The sequence below is a fragment of the Scardinius erythrophthalmus genome, assembly GCF_964197995.2.
Source record: "Scardinius erythrophthalmus genome assembly, chromosome: 5".
NCBI classification, from domain to species: domain Eukaryota; kingdom Metazoa; phylum Chordata; class Actinopteri; order Cypriniformes; family Leuciscidae; genus Scardinius; species Scardinius erythrophthalmus.
In genome coordinates this window covers 9,276,851-9,300,599 of record NC_138225.1, presented here as the reverse complement: position 1 = coordinate 9,300,599, position 23,749 = coordinate 9,276,851, and the positions used below count along the sequence as shown (strand labels likewise).

At 37.6% G+C, this 23,749-nt stretch overlaps 1 protein-coding gene across 2 annotated transcripts in view; it reads right to left on the bottom strand.

Annotated features, from left to right (window-relative positions):
- The window catches only part of hk2 (hexokinase 2), a 60,878-nt gene that overhangs the window by 25,139 nt on the left and 11,990 nt on the right, over positions 1 to 23,749 (bottom strand). For both annotated transcript variants that reach the window (XM_081366331.1, XM_081366332.1), the window contains exons 3-7: positions 22,323 to 22,471; positions 18,298 to 18,417; positions 18,099 to 18,194; positions 11,437 to 11,536; positions 4,314 to 4,497 (exon numbers count right to left, since the gene is read on the bottom strand). In XM_081366331.1, coding sequence (XP_081222457.1) covers positions 4,314 to 4,497; positions 11,437 to 11,536; positions 18,099 to 18,194; positions 18,298 to 18,417; positions 22,323 to 22,471 — 649 coding nt within the window. The remainder of the gene's footprint in view (positions 1 to 4,313; positions 4,498 to 11,436; positions 11,537 to 18,098; positions 18,195 to 18,297; positions 18,418 to 22,322; positions 22,472 to 23,749) is intronic.

The following is a 23,749-nucleotide window of genomic DNA, read 5'->3' as shown; positions in this document are numbered from 1 at the left end:
TGTGCACAGCATCATTTAAAAATGCATGTGCCCTTGTACTTCTTTAATCAAAATAAGTTCCTCTTCCTCTTGCAACAACATCTCTTCTCCTCTCTGATGACAAGTTTACTGGTGTGAGGGCGGGACAACCTGTCACTCACATGAGATCAACCAATAGCAAACCACAACGATCCAATCAATTTCTGATGACCAAAATCAAGTCCTGCCTTACTTTTTTTCTTGATTGAGAAGCTGTTTCACTGGGATTTCACAAAAGGGAAGAAAGGACTATTGAAACTATGGTTTGATGCAGATATAAAAAAAATGTAACTGGTTGAAAATGATTCCTTATCAACATCAACAAAGAAAAGGATTTGACTCATTTCAAATAATTATGTCTGAACATGTTCCACGAACACCTGACAAGCAAAATGTGACAAAATAATTGTTTTATTATGTTACGAGCTCAGAGGATATGGTGTGCTGTTGTTTTTACTTTCACTTTCTCCACGATCACCTCTCAGGGCGGTGCTATTGGCTGGTAATGCTGTCTGTTATCATATTAGCGTTGACACCTGAATGGGCGTCCCTCTGATAAAAGGTAGACGTCAACCAGAAATGAAGGAAAAGTTATTTTACAATACACTTTGTTATTGTCATTTCTTTTTTTTTCTTTTTACTCGTTGGTTTGCTCCCTGTGTGTATGATTTTTGCTTTGAGCTAAATAGTTTTTTTTCCTCCCGGTGGTTTGTTTTTCTTTTGTTACTTTTTTTTTTTGACAACAGACCAGGGAGTAGTGAACAGGAAAGCATGTCACGTGACTTTCATCCCACAACACCTAGGGAATTGCATTGTTAACACACTAGGCAAGGAGCTATTGTATGCCATTGTAATGGTTTGGCTTTTCCTCAGTTAGACTAGGTTATGTAGGGGTTGAACGGAAAGACTTTTTTGTTACTTGTTTGTTTTCTTTTCTTATTGTGTTAGGTAGTTTATTGGGAATGGGATGTAGTTGAAGTGTGGGTTTTGTTTTCATTACTGTCTTTGATTTAGATGCCACTCAGGTTCCTACTCAGCCTGGAAATCCGAAAGATTAAGGGTCTGGCATTGAGTAATGAAAATCGCTCAACTCGAGGAGTGGCACCAAGCATGCATTTGAAAAATTTCACTGCACGCAATTGCATAATACCACGACCAATCACAACAATACACGGGGTGACGTATCCAGACCAGAGCCCCATTCGCTTAGCTAACAGCGGAGCTAACTGGTAGATTAGACTCTTGCCGTATCCGGTCGGCAAAACAGCAAAAACGTCCTTCTTGCAAAGGAATGATTCGAGCGCCGTCTTCTGTTCCTCTTTTAGATAAAAAGCCAAATCTAACTCGTTCATTGTAGCGGCCAAAGCCGTTTCATCCATGGTGTTCATCCATGGCCATATTGCAATGTTAACTAATGATTTTGACGTCGCATTGCTGTCGTCATCTCGCCTCTGGCCCGCCTATATCAGATACACCGATGTGATTGGTGCAGCTCGGCTACAAGGGCATAGTTAATGAGCATCATTACTCAATGCCAGAGTGACTCGCTGAGCAAATTCAAATTGTGCTCTCATGAGAACTCTGGATTTCCAGGGTAGTTCCTACTCCCTTTGATCGGCATTTCTGTTTTTTTCTCCCCTCTTAATTAAGTGTAACCATATGCTTTATTGAGAGTAAATGGATCTCTTCCTTTTCTCTATTGAAACTATTCTTGTGTTCCTTTTGTACTAGCACATTGAGAACTTCTACCAGGGTTAAAAGATCTGGGAATTGATTCATCTATTTTATGTTATGTGTTCCTTCATTCCCTCAGCCACATTAGGGCATGACATTTCATTTTAAACCTAACAAACATATTTTTGTGAAATATTTTATTTGAAAAGTGCCCTATCCTTCAAAATAAAATGCCACATAAGTGCCCAGCACAACAGTTTTCATCATTTATAATAATAATAAATGTTTCTTGAGCACCATTAGCATATTAGAATGATCATGTAACACATATTTTTGCTGTTTTTAATGTATTTGATCAAATAAATGCAGCCTTGGTGAGCATAAGTGACTTCTGTCAAAAACATTTTTAAATAATCTTATCAACCCTAAGCTTTTGAACGGTAGTATCTATGATGTTTATACAATGAAAAGGAGGCAGATTTGTAGTAGTCTGTCAGTTATGAAGGAAAATAAGAAAAAAAACAGGCTATATTTATTTATTTATTTATTTATGTTTTTGCTATAAATAAACTGGAAAAAGTACAGTAAGTAAATGATGACATCATATTGTGCTTCACTGCACAGCACAAATGAAAACTAATTTTCAGTTGTTGTTTTTTTCATTGTTGTTATGAGTTCTTATCCATGGCAAGAACATGTTTGCAGAACTCGATCTGGACATAGTCTAAACATTCATCATGTCTCAGAGAGCAGTGTATACGAGAGAACAATAAAAGTGACTTGCTCTAAAGAAACGGCGTACGTAAAGATGAGAAGTTCAAATTCTGCTGTTAAGCAGCTCTAAAAAGACAATAGTGAATGTGCATGTGCAAATCTGATAAGGCAATCGATTGCCATACTCCACCACTGACAGCATGTAGAGAGCTCAGCCACAAGCAGTCATAGCATAATGGCATTTGATTACAGTTCTGCATTTTCTGAGCTTTCAAAGTGCTGGTTCTTCACAGTGAAATGAAAGCGGATGTGGAGGCGCAGCGACTAGGGACAGGAAAAGAAGCTTTAAAACTCCCAAGACCTGTGACGTCTGTTCGGAAAAGCAGGCTAACGTACAGTGAATGATGTGCAGTTGCAGCAGGAACATATGGTCCACCTAACAACGTTCGCACTTGCTTTCTAAAAACAAATGAGGATGCAAGAATGCTGTGACTTGGTGTTGCCATGGTGACAACCTTGTTAACCGTTAGCCTAGAGACAGAGATATGATGATTGTTTAGACTATGTCCAGATCGAGTTCTGCAAACATGTTCTTGTTCCCATGGATAAGAACACTTAAAGGGGTCATATAATGCCATTTTTGTACAAGTTATTATGATTCTTTAGGGTCTAAATGAAAAGTTTGTAATACAATACTGATGAGAATTTTTAATTAAAGTGTAAGAAAACACTCATTATATCTGGTCAAAAACAGCTCTGTTTTCAGCACGCCGTTAAAGTGCATGTGTCTTTAAATGATAATGAGCTTTGCTCAACCCGCCCCTCTGTTCTGTGCGTATACCGTTTGTAATAACACAATAACCATAACGCGTTGTTCATTATAAACTTGGGATTGTGAATTATATTGAGAACGTTGTACATAGATAACATGCCGTAATGTACCCTGAGTGTAAACAGCCGCATTCATCGTGAAGCGTGCAAGTGATTTGCAAAGATTAATATAAAAGTTAATAAAACGTTACACTCACTTCTTCTGGAGGTGCAGCAGGAACACAAAAAGTTGATACCGATCCTTTTTTCAGGAGCAGCTTCTTAGCAAAACCAGCTTTATACTGACCCACGTTTATAAAGCAGTCTGGTAAGAAATGATTCGCACAAACATGAAAGCATTGACGTTGAACGTGGGGAATATTCCCTTCAAAAACAAAACTCAGCCACTGCGTCTTCAGAGGTTCGGATTTAGGAACATCAATATGACTGCTGTGTTCGTTATTACACCCAAGAACAGAACACCACAATCGATTAGACGCCATTCTGCTCCAGCGTATCAACAATGTCCGCGCGGACTATGATGACAGCTCGCTCAGGGCAGGTCTGTGTTGAAACGCTGCTGTCAATTAACAATCGTGGGAGGGGCGTCCGACCGTGTGGCGTCACAAGGTCAGACGGCTCGATTTGAGACGGGGGAAAACATATAAGGAGATTAAAAAAAGATTTTAAAGATTAAATTTTTTTTTATCATTATATGACGGTTGTGTACAGGCACTGCCAACACACATTTCAGTACAATTAACTTGTAAAAGTGCATGTACCATTATCTGACCCCTTTAACAACAATGAAAAAAAACAACAACTGAAAAGTAGTTTTCATTTGTGCTGTGCAGTGAAACACAATATGAAGTCATCATTTACTTACTGTACTTTTTCCAGTTTATTTATAGCAAAAACATAAATAAATAAATATAGATTGTTTTTTTTTCTTATTTTCAACCTTGTTAACTGTTAGCCTAGTCATACAACTGGCTTACACAGCTGCCCTCAAGGGAAAAAGGCCACAATGGCTTTTTGTGTCAACAAAAGAACTTTCGGGAGTGGCACTAACTGTCAGGTGCAGGACTGTCACTCACAGCTGTTTGCCGGGGTTTAGGGAGCCAGCATCAATCTCTCTGTCAAATTCGGTGCGGATGTCATCCAGTGTGCCATCGTCGCCGAAAGCACCCCACTCCATGTTCACACACATGCGACCCTCGTCACCGTCCACCAGCTCCAAGTGCCGCATCTCCTCCATGTAGCACGCGTTGGTGCCCGTCCCTGGGGGGAAACACACGCAACTTGTTCACATTGGAAATTTTGCATGTTAAAGGAGCACAGAGTAATTTTTCCATCATAAAAAATGTTTTACACAAATAAATAATAATGTACAGTCATATTAGTAGCCTAAAAAAAGCAGTTCTGTCTTACTTTAAATGGAATTTTAAACTGGAACTTCTAACAGGCAGTTTTTAAGTCCTATGGGTAACATTACTTGAAGAGAACTGACCCATGCTGACAAAAGGGGGTTTTCATGACACTTAAAACAGGGTTCCCACCCTTCTTGACCAATGAATTTCCATGATTATCCAGTAATTCATGATTAATGTAAAAGTACTTTCCATAGGATTCCATAGGCATTTACTGGTGACCTTTTCAAATTGAATGTATTTTATGTACAGATATCTCCACAAAGAGAAAAAATGTACCTGAGATTTGAATAAGGCTCAATTTAGGATTGAAATTTCGGAGACTCCATGCAGAGCATTAACAGAAATTTACATTAACTATATACATTTCCATAACTTTTTAACAGTTTTATATTTCAATGACTTTTCCAGGCCTAAGATTTTCTTTGACTGTGGGAACCCTGTTTCAAATACCTTCTTCTTTCCTGAGATTTACTTAATTATTTACTTAAAGATTTAATTAATTTTCTATTTTAAGATAGCATTAAGAAATCTGATGTATAACCCAGACTCTGGTGTTACCCTACACAGATTTATATATAAAAGCCTATAAAAAGAACATCTCAACAGAATAATGTTGAATATTTCATGGAATAGGAGCTCTTTGTAGTTTATTATAAAGAATGTTTTCTCAGTCTTTGCAAAAAAAGCATGAGCAATAAAAGAAATGGGTGTGTTCAATTTATTATTTGTGAATCATTATGTATAAACCTTGTCAACGTGCTAACACTGTCATACAATGACAGAAGCATGACACATGTTAAGATCAGAAAGCTTTTTAAAGATTAGGACTGCTTAAAGGAATGGCAAAGAAAATTTTAAGTAGCTACTAAAGCCAACATGAAATGGCAGTGAACAACATGAATGATTTTTGCGTAAACTCTCCTTAAAGTGCGCTGCCCCCATTAGGCTTTTTCAGATATTAACTTTCATGTAATATAATCCAGAAAGGAGGGGTTTATTGAGACTGATCAAAACGTTTTAAACAGAGATTGATCAAAATGTTTTAAACACTGTGTGAAAAGAGGTAATGCTGCAATGTACTGTATATTATGAGAGAATTATAGGGTCATGAAACCATAAAACGCATTTTTTTTTTATGTTAACAGATATGTACAGGTTGCACATGAATAAAAAGAACAATAGCACTAATCTGCGCATTTCAGTTTCTGAGCTTTTTTCTGCATTATTCATAAGAATAAGCTCTTTTAATCCAATCGCTGCACTGAGATCGTACCTATCAGACCGTTACCATTTTGTCTTTTTAAACGTGGAAAAATCTAAGATAACGTCAGTAAACGGAGTGCCGCAAGGATCTGTGTTAGGCCCTCTGCTATTTTCAATTTATTTGCTGCCACTTGGTAATATTATAAGAAAACATGGAATTAGTTTCCACTGTTATGCCGATGATACTCAGTTATATATTTCATCATGACCAGATGAAATATCTAAATTATCCAAGTTGTCGGAGTGTGTTAAAAATATATAATATTGGATGACCTGTTATTTTCTTCTATTAAATTCAGATAAGAACTTTGCGAGGTTAGGTTAGCCTAACCCTAACCCTAACCCTAAATGATATTACTTATTGGACCAGAAACCTGTACAGAGAATCTCTTAGAATACAATCTGCATTTAAAAGAATGTACTGTAACTTCATCCTCTTCAGTTAAAGACTTGGGTGTTCGAAAATCATATTTTATACTGTATGTCACAAAAATAGCCTTCTTCCACCTCAGAAACATCGCTAAGCTATGGAACATGCTATCTGTTTCTGATGCAGAAAAGTTAGTTCATTCATTCATGACCTCTAGACTAGATTACTGTAATGCATTACTAGCTGGTTGTCCTGCATCCTCAATAAACAAGCTACAATTAGTCCAAAATCCAGCTGCTAGAGTTCTTACTAGGTCAAGAAAGTATGATCATACACACCAATTTTATCATCTCTACACTACCTATATCCAGCCTCTTATGAAGACTTCAGATGACCCAACATCTGTGAAGAGAGAGCGCCAACTAAACTCCTGCAAAGACTTCAGATGAAGCAAGCTAGGAATCATGCCACAATGCTACATTTTACTATATATCCTATTCATTTGTTAACAAGCATGTATTCATTACTTCAATAAGCTCATTGTTTCTGCCTGTTTCAATGAATACATTGTTTAAATGAATACATTATTAGCTAACTGTGTGATTTGTATGTGTACATTTCTGAAACACATAACTTGGACATAGTCACCTCTGATAGCTTTGAAACAATATGTATTGTGAAAGGCGCTATACAAAATTAAATTAAATTGAATCAGTTCATATCCAGAACAAAGCAAGCGTGTTTCAAGTTTTTATGGACATATTTCATATACCGGTACTCTCCTGCTCCAAACATGAACCAGCAACATGTATGTGCACACATTTCATGCATGTCTTCTTCAAATTAAATATATCTGTGCAAATAACACTGATACAGCGGTACGTCTGATCATGAATGCGATGACACAATTAATTATTCTGATACACAGAAGACAATGATGTATACCGAGAATTCAAAGAAGAATGGACAAAAAAGTAACTATGTCTTTATTCTTTCTGTGTCTTTATACTGATGTGTGAAATTTGTTGTGATTGTAGTGCTAGAAAACGTAATGAAAATATTATTATAGCTCTCTGTAGCTTGTTCAAAAAGTATAAAATATAATGAACTCCATCATAATTATTTATTATTTGTGTTCTGAGTTATAAGGTACAATGTACATAATTAATTCAATTGGGAACCATTCATGCAGAATGTTTTATAAGAGGCACATATCGGTGACGCACATGATAACGCCGATGTGCGATGTGCTAACAGCGCCATCTTTAGAAGCACATTTGCCATTGACGGGTTTGGGTGTGCTTTCTCTCGCTCTTCTAACAAGCGTGCTGACTGAAGGGGAGAGACGTGTATCCCAAATAATTCTCTGTGCTCTATGTATTTCTGCAGCGAATAAAGCATCCTGAGACCTCTTCCATCGACATTATCTTTATTGACGAGAACAACAAACACAACCAGAGTAAAACTGTTACATAGGCAATGCTGATTTGTTGATACTGTATTTCTAAGAATAAATTACCAGAATGTATTTGATTTGTTCATGATAGTTGTCAGTAGTCTCAAGATTTTTCTGAGTTTGTAGTCATGGGGTTGTATTATTAAAATACATCAAGGTGCCCCAACAAACTGTTGTTTATTTTTTCTTTGCACACATATTAATATTCATTTGATTTGTCCATAAAATGAGCATGTTGTTGGTCTGTGTTTTATTGGTTGTTGTCTCCCCTCTTCCCGCCCTTTACACTCCCACTTTTCCACAGCTTTACACACAAACCTATTTATTTAGTTTTTTTTTTTTAATCTGAGGTGCGAACGACCAGTGCTAAAACGGTGGGCAATTCTTTCTGCTAAAGCTAATATTCTAAAATGAATGCAAATACAAATGCAAAAAAGTAAGTCACGCACATCTTCTGCAATGCAATTCCACTTTAAAATCCACTGCAGCCCGTGTGTTTTCTAAGCACCATCTCAACAGATTCCTACAAATCCTTAAATAATAAGAACACACGTTCAAAGGTGCAGGCAAGGAAACAAGGGAATTTACGAATTTATATTAGATCTTCATGATGTTCAAACATTGTATCAATAGTACACAACAGTGCTAGTCTGGCTTTGTGGAAGATGACAAGGTAAGCCTTGGGTAAGCTTGTTTTATTAGCCTAGCTATCAGTAAGCTTACTGTAGTCTCTCAACACTGTCTTCAAATATACAAGATGTTCCCCATTTGCATGATAGTAACAGCTCTTATCTTATTAATTTGTATCCTAAACATTCTGAAGCTTGGAAAATGACCATGACAATTTTGGACTCATAAAAGATTTCCTAATTTTTCATCATTCAAACACAGTTTCCATCCACCTATTTTTATGCGCATCTTCGAATAGTGCATGAAAAAACTCTGGATGGAAACGGCAAAATGTGCATAAATTCTAAAAATATGCATACAAAACTTGTGTGCTAAATTGAGGCAGATACGACATGCACATAAAATAATATGGAAAAACGTTTATGGAATAAAATCCCTCGATTCGCAACAAAAAACTCAAGTGACTTTGCCTCAACAAAAGATGTGATTGGATAACTGGAGTGATCATCAAACCAATTTCATTGCACAGCGTCTCAAATGTTGGTTTGATAATTCTGAAATGCCTTAGCCATCAAAATGATTTGGTATTACTCTGGCATCTGAATGGAAGAGAACATGACAGTGTTTATTGTGTTCGCCTGTGCGCTCTGAGACGCAAGTAATTTATGATGGAGGAAAAAAGAGCCACAGTGGCCAGTTTCCCAAGAGGAGACGATTCTGTTTTCTTGAGGACATGGGATGGAAGCTCTGCTTTATTCACAAATGCTTTATGATATTCCAATTTTAAATTTGCAACTTTGAATGGAAACGTAACTAATGACTGAAACTGTGTTTTATAAGGCTGGACAGTAAGCTGGTACATTACTATAATATTAAAGGTTAGAATTAACACCTGATTTGTCTACAATTGCATATAATGCAGTTTTATGATAATAATGTTATAATAACTTAGAATAGTGCATATTTTTTTGTAAAATGCTCTTCTATAGAGTTAATCTTCCTAACTATTGAGTTTATGGTCATTGAATGGCTATTAGACAACAAAAATATTTGTCAACATTTTTTCTTCCACCAGGGAACACCATTATCATGAAGGGGTGTACCTGGTCTGCAACAATGTTTAGGTACTGTAGGTGGCACGTGTCAAATCTACGTCCACATGAATGGCCAGACCCAGGGTTTCCCAGCAGAATATTGCCCAGAGCATCACTCTCCCTCCAGCGGCTTGTCATCCCCCCACAATGTATCGTGGTGCCACCACTTCCCCAGGTAAACGGTGGAGGCAATCATGCATAGAGCCTATGGAGAGCCTAAGTCCCTCCCCTTCCGGTCGACCACCATAGGACCTTATTTCGGAAAAATATTGTATGGTAGTCAATGGCGAGAGACAACAAATATTTTGATCTCGTTTGAATTGTGCCCTGATTTACACATATGATGTTTGTCAATTTAAAAGATACATTTTAAAGTCAAGAAAGTCGCAGCTTGATGTAAAACTGCTGAGGTATAAGACTGTGAAAATACGTAATTACAAAGACTACAAACCCAGAAGGCGCACATGCGACGTCATACCTTTTCTCTCAATGAATGAAGCTAACTTTACTGAAGCTAACGTCTGACATTTTTTCTATAGTCTTACATTATTATCGTAACGTTACGCTGTCATGCCTGAGTGTTTTGAGCCAGAATACACACATACGAGCAACGGATCTTGTGACGTACATAGTGCGAGACGAGAGATGTAGTTCATTGAGCGATTTTCACATAAAACTAAACGTTACTCTTCTGTTTTATGACAAACTGCGACTTTCTTGACTTTCATAATTACCTTTTAAATTGACAAACATCATATGTGTAGTTCAGGGCACAGTTCAGACGGAATAAAAAGATAAGTTATCTCTCGCCATTGACTTCCATACATATTTTTTTCCGAAATAAGGTCCCATGAGCCGGAAGCGGAGGGGCGGGACTTAGGCTCTCTATTGTAGGTGCTTTCGAAGGTGGAAAGTGGTCATCATAGGCACACTGATTGGTTTGCAGCAGAGTGCGATGCAGTCTGTTGTGGTTATGGGAGGAATGTGCTGTGACGCATTCGTCCCATAACCATCATAAAAATCTTGTGTGACTTGTGCCATAGTAGACCTTCTGTTGACTTGGACCAGACGGGATAATATTCATTGCCTTCATGCATTGCTGAGCTTTGGGTGCCCAACAACCTGTCGCTGGTTTGTGGTCTGGTTTGTCCCTCCTTGGACCACTGGACCATCTCTTGCCATTTCAGAGAAACTCTGACCCAGTCACCTTGCCATAACAATTTGGCCTTTGTCAAAGTCGTTCAGATCTTTATATTATACACATATACACACACAATCAAAAAAACATACATTATATATAGTGTATATATATATCTATATCTATATATATATACATACACACACACACACACACACACACACACACATACTACCTAACAGAAAAAAAATGAACGGAAATAAAATCCCACTTGCTCACTACCACCACTTCCACACTTTTCAGCTGTTTTCGCTCTTTGGCTGTATTTCCACATCACCAAGAATACATTTAGCCCACTGTAATTGTCATCTTATGTGAAAGACTGTTAAAATGATGTACAAATTAGCAAGTATAATAACTGAGGCTGTGCATGCATGGCATACAAAGCTGTTGTGAAAGACTCAGGGAGCATCTGCTCTAGCCTCTATAATTACACATATTTGACACACTATTGGGGAAATTAATCAAAATAATTAGTTCGTTAAGTGAAGTGTGAGGATTATAATTGTCAAGATGCCGCAAAAAATAATATTGTTAGGCCATAATAATAGGCCTGAACAGGCTATAAAATGCCTGAAATGTGTGCTTTAGTATTCCCTCAACCAATAACCTAAACAAATGTAATGACAGAACAAAATGTCTGTGTCTGAATAAAGCACCTTTCATTCACACCAAGGAGATCAGTTGCATGACAATAATTGCTGACACCCAGGCTGATATTTCCCACTGATATCAGCTAGAATATGAGTGCAAAAGTAAGACAGTCAGTGACTCACCGACAATGAGACCAATCTCACAGTGATGGTCGTCATAGCCACAGGTCATCATGGTGCCAACGGTGTCATTGATCACAGCAACAATGTCAATGTCAAAGTCCTGAAGAGAGAAAAAATAAAATGTTGTTTGGTATTTGAAACAAGCTGAAAAACTATTAAAGGTCAAATAAACACGCGAAGCTAGCCTATGTGTTACTGCAATTTTAATGGGTTAAAGCAGGGGTGGGCAAACTACGGCCCGCGGGCCACATGCGGCCCGTTAGGCTGTTTAATCCGGCCCGTCGAGTATTTAAAAAAATTGTATTAAGATCGCATTAATTTTGCCTTTTTTCTTGCAATACTTTGCGTTATATATATATTGCGTTGCATATATTTGACAATCAGAATATCAGATATTTCATGCCATAGCTAACAAATGTAAAAAAGGAAAAATGACATAAAAGCAGATCATCATTCATTCAGCGCTGTTGTGGCTGCGGTGTGTGTGTCACGTAACAAGCAATGACGCGTCACCATGGAAACCAAACAGACAGAAAACAGAGAATGTCTCTGCAGAAACTTAAGCGCATAGACTTGTTGCACGTTAATGTTTTTTCCTTTTTTGGAAACTCAATGAGAAAAAAAAATGTTTGGTAACCGCTTGCACACCTTAGTTTTTCCTTTGATTTGTCTGCTATTTAGTTTCTTTGCTCCTCTGGATTTGTGGATGTATCCTGCCCGATTCCGTTTACCGACCTTTATCGTCCGGCTTTCAACTACGCTCCCCTGTCTGCCATGTACAGAACCCGTTTTTTTTTTCATTAAATATTCTGATCTGCCTTTGCCTTTTATGTTTAATTTTATTATTCTTAAAATAAATTTGTATATTTGTTTATTTCCACAAATGTATGACTTTTGGAAGTGCAAATTGCCATTCAGTTTTAATAAAGTTGAATTAACGTAACCTGTAATTTTTACTCTTCTAAGTGTACACTTGCATATGTTTTGTTTCTAATTTACTGTTAGGCCATTAAATAATAATAAGGATAGCTACACAATATTTAAAAAGTATAGGCTATAATTATCTAACATCTTTAAAAATTAACATCAAAACATAACATACTAAATGGGGGATATCTAGCATAAAAAATGTATTGTCAGAATGTCATCTCTCAGTTGTTGAATTTCGCACAGACATTGCCACAACGTTGTCTGTTTGCTCAGCCCGATCTTATGAAAGTGCGAATACCACGAATTGTATTTGTAGTGCATAATATGTTTTCGCGTGCATATGATATGCACTTTATGGCGTGTAATAGGCACGCACTCCACACCCCTAATCCTAACCAAGGGGTTTACAGTGTGTAGCATGCACGCAGAAAAAAAAAAAATAAATAAATAAATAAATAAAAACCTTTTTGGCATATAAATGGCACAAGAAATCAAATTTGTGGTATAGATACGCACTTTCATGAGATTGTGCTTCATAATCTGCTACTGGGCCGGCCCTCTGTCAAATTTTTAAAACCCAGTGTGGCCCTTGAGCCAAAAAGTTTGCCCACCCCTGGGTTAAAGGGTGAATTTAAAACGAAAATGGACTTGAAGGGTTGGCTGGTTTTCATGGCTCAGTTAACCCCTGCTGGTAGATTTTGTAACTACACCTTATGGAGGTAAAAACAATTCTTAAAGGTGGTATCAGTGATTTCAGGCCCAAAAATATTTTATCACATTCATCTAATCTTTCCTAACGATCCGCTAGCTGCCCGCCCCATAAGCATGCCGTCAAAAAAACGCGTCTCTGTAGGCAGCCTAGGCTCTGAGATCTGCACACAAAAACAAATGGTTTAGCCAAACACTCAAAACCAAAACAAATAGTGTTCCAACCAATCACCGACAGGGGGAGGGTGTTGTGAGGTTTTGTGCTCGTGCACGGCTGCACGCGAAGTCAGAGCTGAAGAAAAAGCTGGCTGAAAACCTCACAACACCCTCCCCCTGTCGGTGATTGGTTGGAACACTACTTGTTTTGGTTTTGAGTGTTTGGCTAAACCATTTGTTTTTGTGTGCAGATCTCAGAGCCTAGGCTGCCTACAGAGACGCGGTTTTTTGACGGCATGCTTATGGGGCGGGCAGCTAGCGGATCGTTAGGAAAGATTAGATGAATGTGATAAAATATTTTTGGGCCTGAAATCACTGATACCACCTTTAACAATAATAATGACATTTATAAATGTTGGTTAAAAAAACCTGTATGCAGAAATATGTGCTCAAGAGCATTATTTACATTGTTAAGTGTGCAATAGGGGTGTAACGGTTCACATTACTCACGGTTTCAATCACGGTTTAAAGGTCATGGTTTCAGTACGTTTCGGTATTTGCTATGTTCAGAGGGGAAAAGGACTACTGTCAAATAAGAAATTTTAATTTTTATATTTTGGACTCCATTTTAAGGGTTAAATTCAATTTTAGCATTTAAAAAGTATGTCTAATTAATTGAAATCATGAAATGAATGCAATTTAACAACAATTTATTAAAAGTTTTATTTTGTTTTCCATTTCCACAAATTCCTTTTTTTTCTTGGCCTACCAACTTCTGTGTTTTCTGTTCCCTTTCAGTCAGTCACTCTCTGCGTAACGTCGGAGACCGACGAATAAGAATCTCGCTAGAGAGGCCAATCTACTTCGAGTGCAACTAAAACGAGCCAACGCACATTGGCATGCGGATCAGATGCGCTGCATCGCGGCACGTGCATATAATAAGAAGCAGGTGCAACGCATTCTTAAGCTTTTCGCTTCGGAGCCGAGCGGTTTGTAAGGGTCAGACAGGTCAATTTAGCTCAAAGAGAATTATTAACTAATTTATAGGGAATTCGGAAGAATCACTTATTACGGCCGAGCAAATGACTCGTCCAGCATTCATTTGAACGGGCCGTAACGGCGGATATAAATATCCAAACTAGTGAAAACACTGTTTTTTAGCAAGGTAACTTAGATCAGCAGTTAATTTCCAGCATTCATTTGAACGGGCCGTAACGGCGGATATAAATATCCAAACTAGTGAAAACACTGTTTTTTAGCAAGGTAACTTAGATCAGCAGTTAATTTCAAGACATTAAATTCGTAAGCACATAACACAAGTAACACTTCTCTTTAAAATAGAAACAAGACTTTATTGACGATTCTAACACATAAAACTAATATGTAACACAAACACAACAGCTTCTATGGCTATGCTGGCTACATATGGCTATTATGCCGAGAGCCAGGTATACTGTAGTTATTCAAAAAAATACAAATATGCGCGTGCACGAAATGAAACCCGCACTTTCCAGCAAAACATCTGTGGGGACCAGTACAATAAATGGGCGCGATGGCACTCCTCATTATAAGTGCACATACTTTTAAAACAAGACAATGATTATCTAGTCTCCAAGTCAGTTTAGTTACACATCTGCAATAAAGCAAGATGGAAAGCAATGTAATTACATTGACTATTGATTTATAGGCTATATTGCATTTAAAATGTTAATTGGCTGGGCATACTGGTCAATATGGATGCACATCCCTCAGTAAATAATAACCATCAACTATTAAGTATTGCTTTTATCATTTGCTGTACAGTTATCTCAGAGTATTCCCAGGGTATGCTTTGACCAGCTAGAGCTAGACGGTAGGTTGGAATGGCTCGATCCAATCAATCGGTTGAAGTAGGAGCCAAAGTGCCATGTTTAAATAATGGAAGCTGCAGCAAACCACATTTCTCAGGGACCAGGATCTCTTCCTCCATCAACACAACTAACGGCAAACGAGTCGTCCCTTTTCTTGTTTCTTATAACTATATAGTGATAAGGATATATTATACTCCGGGTCCCAATGGAGTGATGTGAAAAAAAGGTTCTACCAAGGCATAAAGGAATACATTAGTAATTAAAAATAACTGTAACCCTAGCAAGGGAGGCTTGATGGTTGTTCTCTCTTGCCCAAGGGGAAGACCCTAGCACTACAGAGGGAAGGAGTGTCCTGTGCAGTACGCAGTACAGACATTTCAAGCATCATTAGGACTGTACAATAAAGACTATGGCCCTGTCCTAAATGGCACCCTAAACACTCGCCCTCTTCTTACGAGCCTGCACTTTCACGACGTAATGCCGCTTTGACTGTCGGGAAAAAGTCTGCTACAAAGCTCGCTTTAGTGCGGACTAGGCAAAAGTGTGCATCGAGGGTGCATAACAACCTCAAAGGGGACACTGAGGAGCACCCTTCTAAAACCTAAAATGACAAATGAGACACCCAACGGTCTTGTGGACTACACGATTCTGGATAAATTGAGAATCACAATGGTTTTTGTTTCAAACTGAGATCACGATTCTCCCACGATTCAGAAAACTTTAATAAGATTTTTCTCAAAATTGACGTTGCTGATGTAAGACTTGAGAAATTTGAAAATGCCGGACAGTCTGGTAAAGGAGCGACCAGACCCTGAGAAGACAGGATCTTGCTGGAAATTACCATTTGAACTCACCATTTGAGACAAAAGTCTCACCTCCGAGTCATCCTAATCTACATTTCATTCCCTCACCCCCTCTCTCTCTCATACTCAGATCACCTGAATTCACCCAAGAAAATACATAGTTTTAATGTGAACGATTATCATCGAGTATTGTACATTTTTGGCATCATTTGAAATGTCTCAGTGCGACTGGTACAAAAGTAAAACAAAAGGTTCATAATAAGGTTAATAAGGTAATAACAAGGTAATAAGGTTTTAAGAGTTTAGAGATAACTGGCACACAAAGGAGGGTTGGTCTCCAGGCAAATGGTCTCATACCCCCAAAAGGTGTAACCTCTGAATGCAAGTATCCATTGTTAGCACATGTTTCCATGTGAAAGAGGTTCTGTCTATATAATGGAATGCAGCAAAGGGTTCGGGGCCTTCTGTTACTCAGATGAGCCCATGATGTTGAAGGACCTCAAAGAATTCAGCATCATGTATTTTAATGTTGGGTTCGCATCTCTTCTCTTTATTCCAGAGCATTTGATGTTTTGTATCGATTATCTTTGAATTGATTATGAAATTGGCATGATACATTTACCTGACATAGTAAATTGTTACATTTGATTATTCTAACCGTCTTTGACATTATTTTGATAAAAGAGTTAAAAGGAATAGTCAAACATTTGCTCACATTTAATGATGCACAGATATCATTACAACTTTTTCCATTTATGGAGTCAGATGAAATAACGAGAGAATACATATTCAAATGTATTGCATTTAATCAAAAAAATACTTTGCCTCGAGAAAAGACAGTAACACGTAGAGACTTTCTGCGCTGGTCGGATGCCGGACTTTGGGCCGGTCGAGCGTGAGCTTACACTGACACTGACAGCTCATTCATTGTTTGTCCAATTTTTATGCTCCAGGTTTTTCAATGGAGCATAACATTATATGATTCATGCACTTGCACAATAACAAGCACTTGTTTTTTGAAAATTTGCTCATTCTGACTCATTTTGTCACAAATACTTTTATTACTGGATGAATCAGTGTTTTTAAACGAATCTCTTGAATGAATGATTCAATGACAAATAGATTTTTTAACAGTCACTTGTCGCCACCTGGTGGTGTAAAGATGCAATCGATACAATCGTTATTTGAAGTGCCATATTGCTTTCAAAAGGTGATTTACTCTATTTTGATCGCTAAAGTAGACATCAGTGTTGAAATCCGAACTATAAAACTTATCCCAGTACTTCTGTGATCATTTGAATTATTGTAAAACAGAAATAATCATACTGTGAGGCTGAAAAGACAAAATACTTTGAAAAGGTTGAAGTTTTATATTTACATTTATTCATTTAGCAGACACTTTTATCCAAAGCGACTTACAAATGAGAACAATAGAAGCAGTTAAACTAACAATAGGACAACAATATGCAAGTGCTATGACCCTTCCCAGTATAATCTAACGCAGTACATGTATTTTTATATATATATATATATATATATATAAAGATAATAGATATAGATAGAAGATAAAGTGTTAGTATTAATGAATCAAGTGCAGCCGAAAAAGACGCGCCTTCAGCCGTTTCTTGAAAATGGACACGGACTCAGCCACTCTGGTTGAGTTGGGCAGGTCATTCCACCAGCAGGGAACAGACCAGGAAAAGGTCAGAGAAAGAGATTTTGTGCCTCTTTGAGGTGGCACCACAAGACGGCGTTCACTTGCAGAGTGCAAGTTTCTGGATGAAACGTAGGTCTGAAGTAATGAGTTTAGGTAAAAGGGAGCAGAGCCAGTGGTTGTTCTGTGGGCAAACCTCAGTGACTTGAATTTGATGTGAGTGGCAACTGGCAACCAGTGCAATTTTGTGAGGAGAGGAGTGACGTGTGCTCGTTTTATACGGGGTCTGCGGCACAGTCAAAGCAGATCTGAATGTTCCGGTGCGATTTTGTCAAAGGTTTAATAGACACAACCAAATCACTGTCATTTAGGAATGAGATTCCGTGGGTGTTTGAATCGAGATCGCAATCTTTTTTTAACGATTAATCGTGCAGCTCTACTCCGCACGCATTGGCCACTGTAACTACTGTAAGTGCATATGAAGTGTGCCATTTGGGACAGGGTCTATTAAACCAATGGCTTTAGCATGTAAAAGCATGATACACTGATTCATACACTCACCCCTCTCTTCTTGATGGCTTTTCTCAAAAGGCCCACAACATCTCTCCCCTCCACTCCACTCGCCTTAAAACCTTTGGTCCATGACACCAGAAAACTCTGCACAGAAATAAGGACAACCATGGAGACATGACATTCTCGCTAAAGAGCTCCTTATTTTAATGTATTCTTCCTCCTTTAATTTTTTTCTTTCTCATCTCACCTCATCTAGTTTAGTCTGCTGGCAAGGAAATGAAAAGGTAAAGCCTAGAGGCAGCTTCTTCTCTTTGATGCCCAATTTTTCAAGGAAATTGGCCAAGCATTCGGCTATGTGATCGAAGAGCTGGAAAAGAAAAGAAAAAAAGACATTTAAATTTTAAATACATTGCTTAGCTAAGATTAACAACCCATTGCAGTCAAAAATGACCCACACCAAAATGTCTAAATATAGCCCAATATGTTCAATAGCAAACAAATTAGGTGGATCAAAAGTCTATGTAAAAGGATAAAAGGTAATCTTACAAAGCGCAAGTTAGTCCAAAGGTGTCGTTATTTTCATCTCTTAAATATGACATTTTTGAAGGCTACAAAATCATATGCACAGTTTAATTGTTTTGAAATGAAAAGCTCTTTAGATTTAACTAAAGTGGAAACAAGCCTCAGAAAAGCTACCGAAAGTGAAAAGTTCCGATGCGGAAATCCAATGGGGACAGACAATCAATATGTCGTGCAGTCTCCTCAGGCCATACATTCTATATTGAAATCACAACGCCATAATGCCATGGTGGGGTGTGTGTGAGGAACCAGGTGCAACTCATGATTCTCTGACAGCTGGGTTCCAACTATATCATCCACCCTCTGGTCATGCACTCTTATAAAGGACTCTTGTGGCCGAATTGAAATGATTGAAGTCCAAACAGTGAACACATCCACTGCCAAACTAACACGGAAAAGTAGGGATGAAAATTGGTTTAGTTTTACCCCAGACATGATTCAGTTCCCAGCCACCTAAGAGAATCTTTTATGCATTTTTATTTAGCACAACAGTTAACTTGTTTAGTTTTAGCTATTATTTTTATGGCATTTTATATGATTATTATGATGAAAAGTTAGTTCTAGTATCTCAAATTGCTTTTTTTTTTGTTTGCTTAATCAATAATATACAAATTACTGTATTCTGTTATGGAGAGAAGATATAATTCTTTGTATAACAGCATATTTATAAAAATAAAACATAAGAAGATATAAAACAAACGGACATGTCTGTTTTATACATTTAGGATTAAACCATATAAAATGTGTTTAAGTATTAATACTTTTTTTTAACAGTGAACAAGAGTAGAAGAAAGAATGTGCATTAAAATGATTTTCTTATGACGCACATTCATTTGGCCTTTGCCTAAAATGGTTATTCCATGCAGAGAGACACTGTGACACTTAAAGTGAGATAACATTATTATCTATTGCAAGATGAAATAAGATGAATTCAGATGAATCCATTTCTACATCTTCACAATCTGTTAACTTAGGATTTTGCAATTAAAGAAGGACCCATTATACATGTTTCTATCAAATTGTCTAAAAGACAAAGTTAAAGGGATAGTTTAACCGAAGATGAAAATTCTATAATTTAATCACCCTCAAGTTTTAAACCTGTATGAATTTCTTTCTTCAGCTGAACACAAAAAGGATATTTTGAAGAATTTCGGTAACCAAACAGTTGATGGGCCCTTGTTTTCTACTATGGACGTCAATAAGGCCCATCAACTGTTTGGTTACCAACAATATCCTTTTTGTGTTCAGCTGATTATTTTTTAATAATCTATCCCTTTAATAATGCGTAATTAAAATAATTTTTCAACCAGGCCCTAAGATAAAAACAGACGCCTTGTGCGTTAAGGTTAATTGGTTAAATGTTCATGTGCAGAGATACGGTGGGTCTCATTTACTTTGTTCTTAGGTGTTAAAACGTTCTCATTCAAAACTTTCAGGTGCATACTCTAAATAAGACTGTCAATTAGGCCTAGATGTGTGGTTGGCCAGATTGTTATTTACATACATTACATCAATGCATTTGGCAGATGCCTTTATCCAAAGGGAATTACGTTGCATTCAAGGCACACATTTTACATTTTTATCAGTTCTTGCTTTCCCCCGGGAATCAAACCCATGACCTCTACAATTTGAGCAACAGAAAAAGTTTTGTAGAACCTTTACCAGGCCACACATGTATATCATATAAATCCTATTTGTTACTTTGGAATAGGGATACTTCACCCAAAAATGTACATTCTGTTATCATTGACTCGAATCATTCCCGATGTTATTTTGAAATTTGACAGTTTGGGTTACCATTGACCTCCATTGTCTAGTCAAACCTTGGACAATCATCAAAATATATTTTTCTATGTCCTGCAGAAGAAAGTAAGTCATATAGGTTTGGAACAAAATAAGGGTGAGAAAATTACAGAATTTTCATATAGGTGATATACTGTATCCCTCTAAATATAATACACCTAATAATAAATCAATGTCAATGTCAATGTCACTTTTATTTGTATAGCACCATTCAAACAACACATGTTGACCAATGTGCTTTACACCATCTCAATAAAACAATACAACAATATTCAAACAAACTGATTAAAAAAAGAAATATATGTAATAATAATTATCATCAAATAGATGAATAGGCCATTTCAAACAAGTGTGTCTTAAGTTATACTTTAAAAACATGTACCGAATCAGCGTCCCTAACATGTGATGGTAAGCTATTCCAAAGTTTTGGAGCAACTACCCCAAAGGCACGATCCCCTTTCTGGCTTAACTTGGTCCTCGGAACTTTTAACAAGTTTGGAGTTGATGATCTCAAGGTTCTACCTGTCTTGTACCCTATTAAAAAATCTGATAAATAAGTCGGTGCTAATAGGAGTTTAAAATCAATTCTATATTGTACAGGGAGCAATGTAAACGGACCAAGGACGGAGTGATGTGTTCACGTTTTTAAGTGTTAGTTAATAATCTCGCTGCAGCATTTTGTACCTTTTGCAGCCATTGAATAGATGCTTGACTAATACCCTTTGCAATAGTCAAGTCTTGAGGATATAAGAGCATGGATTGCAATTTCAATGTGTCAAAGATGATTTCATTTTAGCCAAATTTCTCAAGTGAAAAAAACTTGACCACATAATTAACCTGTGCATTCAATTTCAGTGCGCTATCAATATAAACACCCAAGTTTTTAACACGATCTTTCACATATAATGACAGTGATCCGAAATTGAACTCTGCTGCGCCTAAGCATAAGATTTATGCATCATGATTTCTGCATAACTTTCATATTAGAACTTTCTGCATGAGAATTGTTACGTTCTATACGTGTTTGTTGTTGTGCTTTTGTTTTTGTTTTTCCCTCCCTCTCTTGTACGCCTTCTATTTGCTCTCAGGTTCCTGTGATAGGCCGTGTCAGTTGTCAATCATAATCAGGGCGGCTCTTCCGCGACCCCGCTGTTTTAAAAGACTTCCAGCGAGTCTCGTTCAGCAGCAGTGTGTGTTTGTTCAGTGTCCTGAGTTGCGTACTTTGTATCAGTTTAATACAATTCCACTTGTGCATGTGTAGTCTAACATTAATTTCCTTAGTGTTATTTTGTGCTTTACGCCAATGTTCTGAGTTTAATGGGCTTTAGGTCTATGTGGGAAAAGAGAACAGGTCAGTAGATTGCGCAATATACATTGTGCCCGTAGTAATGTCAGGTGTTAGACACACTAGGTAAGAAGTGTGCACCACTCTTTGTATTTTTGTTTTCTTAGTTAGAGAAGGATTTTAGGGCGTCGAATACGCTGAAGAATTCGGTTTATTTTTCACATTTTATTTTATTAGGTTAGAGGTTGTGGGGGTAGTTTAAGGGAATTATTTTGTTATATTTGGTTCTTTAATTTGGCGCCACTTAAGTTCCTTTTCCCTATAATTATCTGTATGTTTGTTTCATTTACATTGTACATAGCTCACTCACTGTAACTAGTGGCTTCTTCGGCTTTTTGTAATAAATTATCACGTTTACAGCACTTTGTGTATTCTATTCATGTTTCTTTCTGCTGTATCCCATCTACCAGCAGTAGTGTGATATCTGAATGTTGCGTTCCATCTCCTAGACCTTTAAAGGTCGCAACAAGAATTTTCAAAGACAGGTTTTTAAAAATGTGCTGAGGCAAGAATTCAACAGGCTTGCTGTTGCACACACTCCTCACCTCTGTCCCAGTTCCCCTCATGATGTTCTCTGGAATGGCATAGATCTGGTTCTCCATCTCCACCGTCTGCTTCCCATTACTGGACACTCTGACAAGCAGAACTCGGAAATTGGTTCCTCCCAAGTCCAGGGCAAGGAAGTCGCCCGTTTCTACAAACAAATGTAATGTAAATTTAACTCAAGAGAATAGATTTCGAGAATAATGACAACATTACAAGAACAAAGGGGTCATGGTTCAAGAATAATCACATTATAAGAATTTTACAACATTAATATTTTACAAATAGTCCAAGTTTTGACAATGAAGTCAAAACATCAGAACAAACAGTATTTTGAGAATAAAATAAAAATTATGGGAATAAAGGATTACGATTTTAAGGTGATATTATTATGGTAAATGGTAAATGGACTGCATTTATATAGCGCTTTCACAGACCTATGGCCACCAAAGCGCTTTACATAGCCTCAAATTCACCCATTCACACACCAACGGCGGTGTCAGCCATGCAAGGCGCCATCCAGCTCGTCGGGAGCAGCTGGGGTTAGGTGTCTTGCTCATGGACACCTCGACACTTGGTCAGGTGGAACCAGGGATTGAACCACCAACCTTTCAGTTTGTAGACAATCTACATGAACCACTGAGCCACTGCCGCCCATATTGTTAAGTATTGAGTAACATTAATTAACTACATGTTCTTAGTATAGGGGTTATGGTCAGGGTTAGCTGCTTGTAATTATGCATAATTTACTATTATTTCTAAAGTAAGTACAGTACATGTAACGTGTAACCTTAAAATAAAATGTTACCAAAAAAAAGTTGTTTGTTATGAGAACAAAGCTGTTCTCAGACAATACTTGTTTATTAAACCTGCATTATGCCAGCAGCCATATCACCCTGTAGCCCAAGACTGATGCTCAGCAGGGTTGAGCTGGTTCAGGACCTGGACAAGAGACTTCCTAGGAAAACCAGGTTGCTGCTGGAAGAGGTGTTAGTGAGGCCAGCAGGGGGCGCTCATCCTGTGGTCTGTGTGATCCTAACGCCCCAGTATAGTGATGGGGACACTATACGTTAAAAAACGGTGTGTGGCGCAATATGGCTGCCGTCGCATCATCCAAGTGGATGCTGCACATTGGTGGTAGTTGGGCAGATTCCCTCCTTTCAAATGTAAAGCACTTTGAGTGCCAAGAAAAGGCGCTAAATGTAACGAATGATTATAATTATTACTAGATTAACCGTTATGACTTGTTTCTCAACCCTTTATGACTTTGTAATGCTACATTGTTTAATGTGGCACTAAAAGGCTGTCACACTAAACTGGATGGGTTAGTGTGTAGGAGGAATTTCAGATTTTTGAAAGCTCACAGTACTTTGAACTTGAAGTACTTTTTATCTCCAAGGATTTTTCAAGATATGGCCTCTTCGGAACT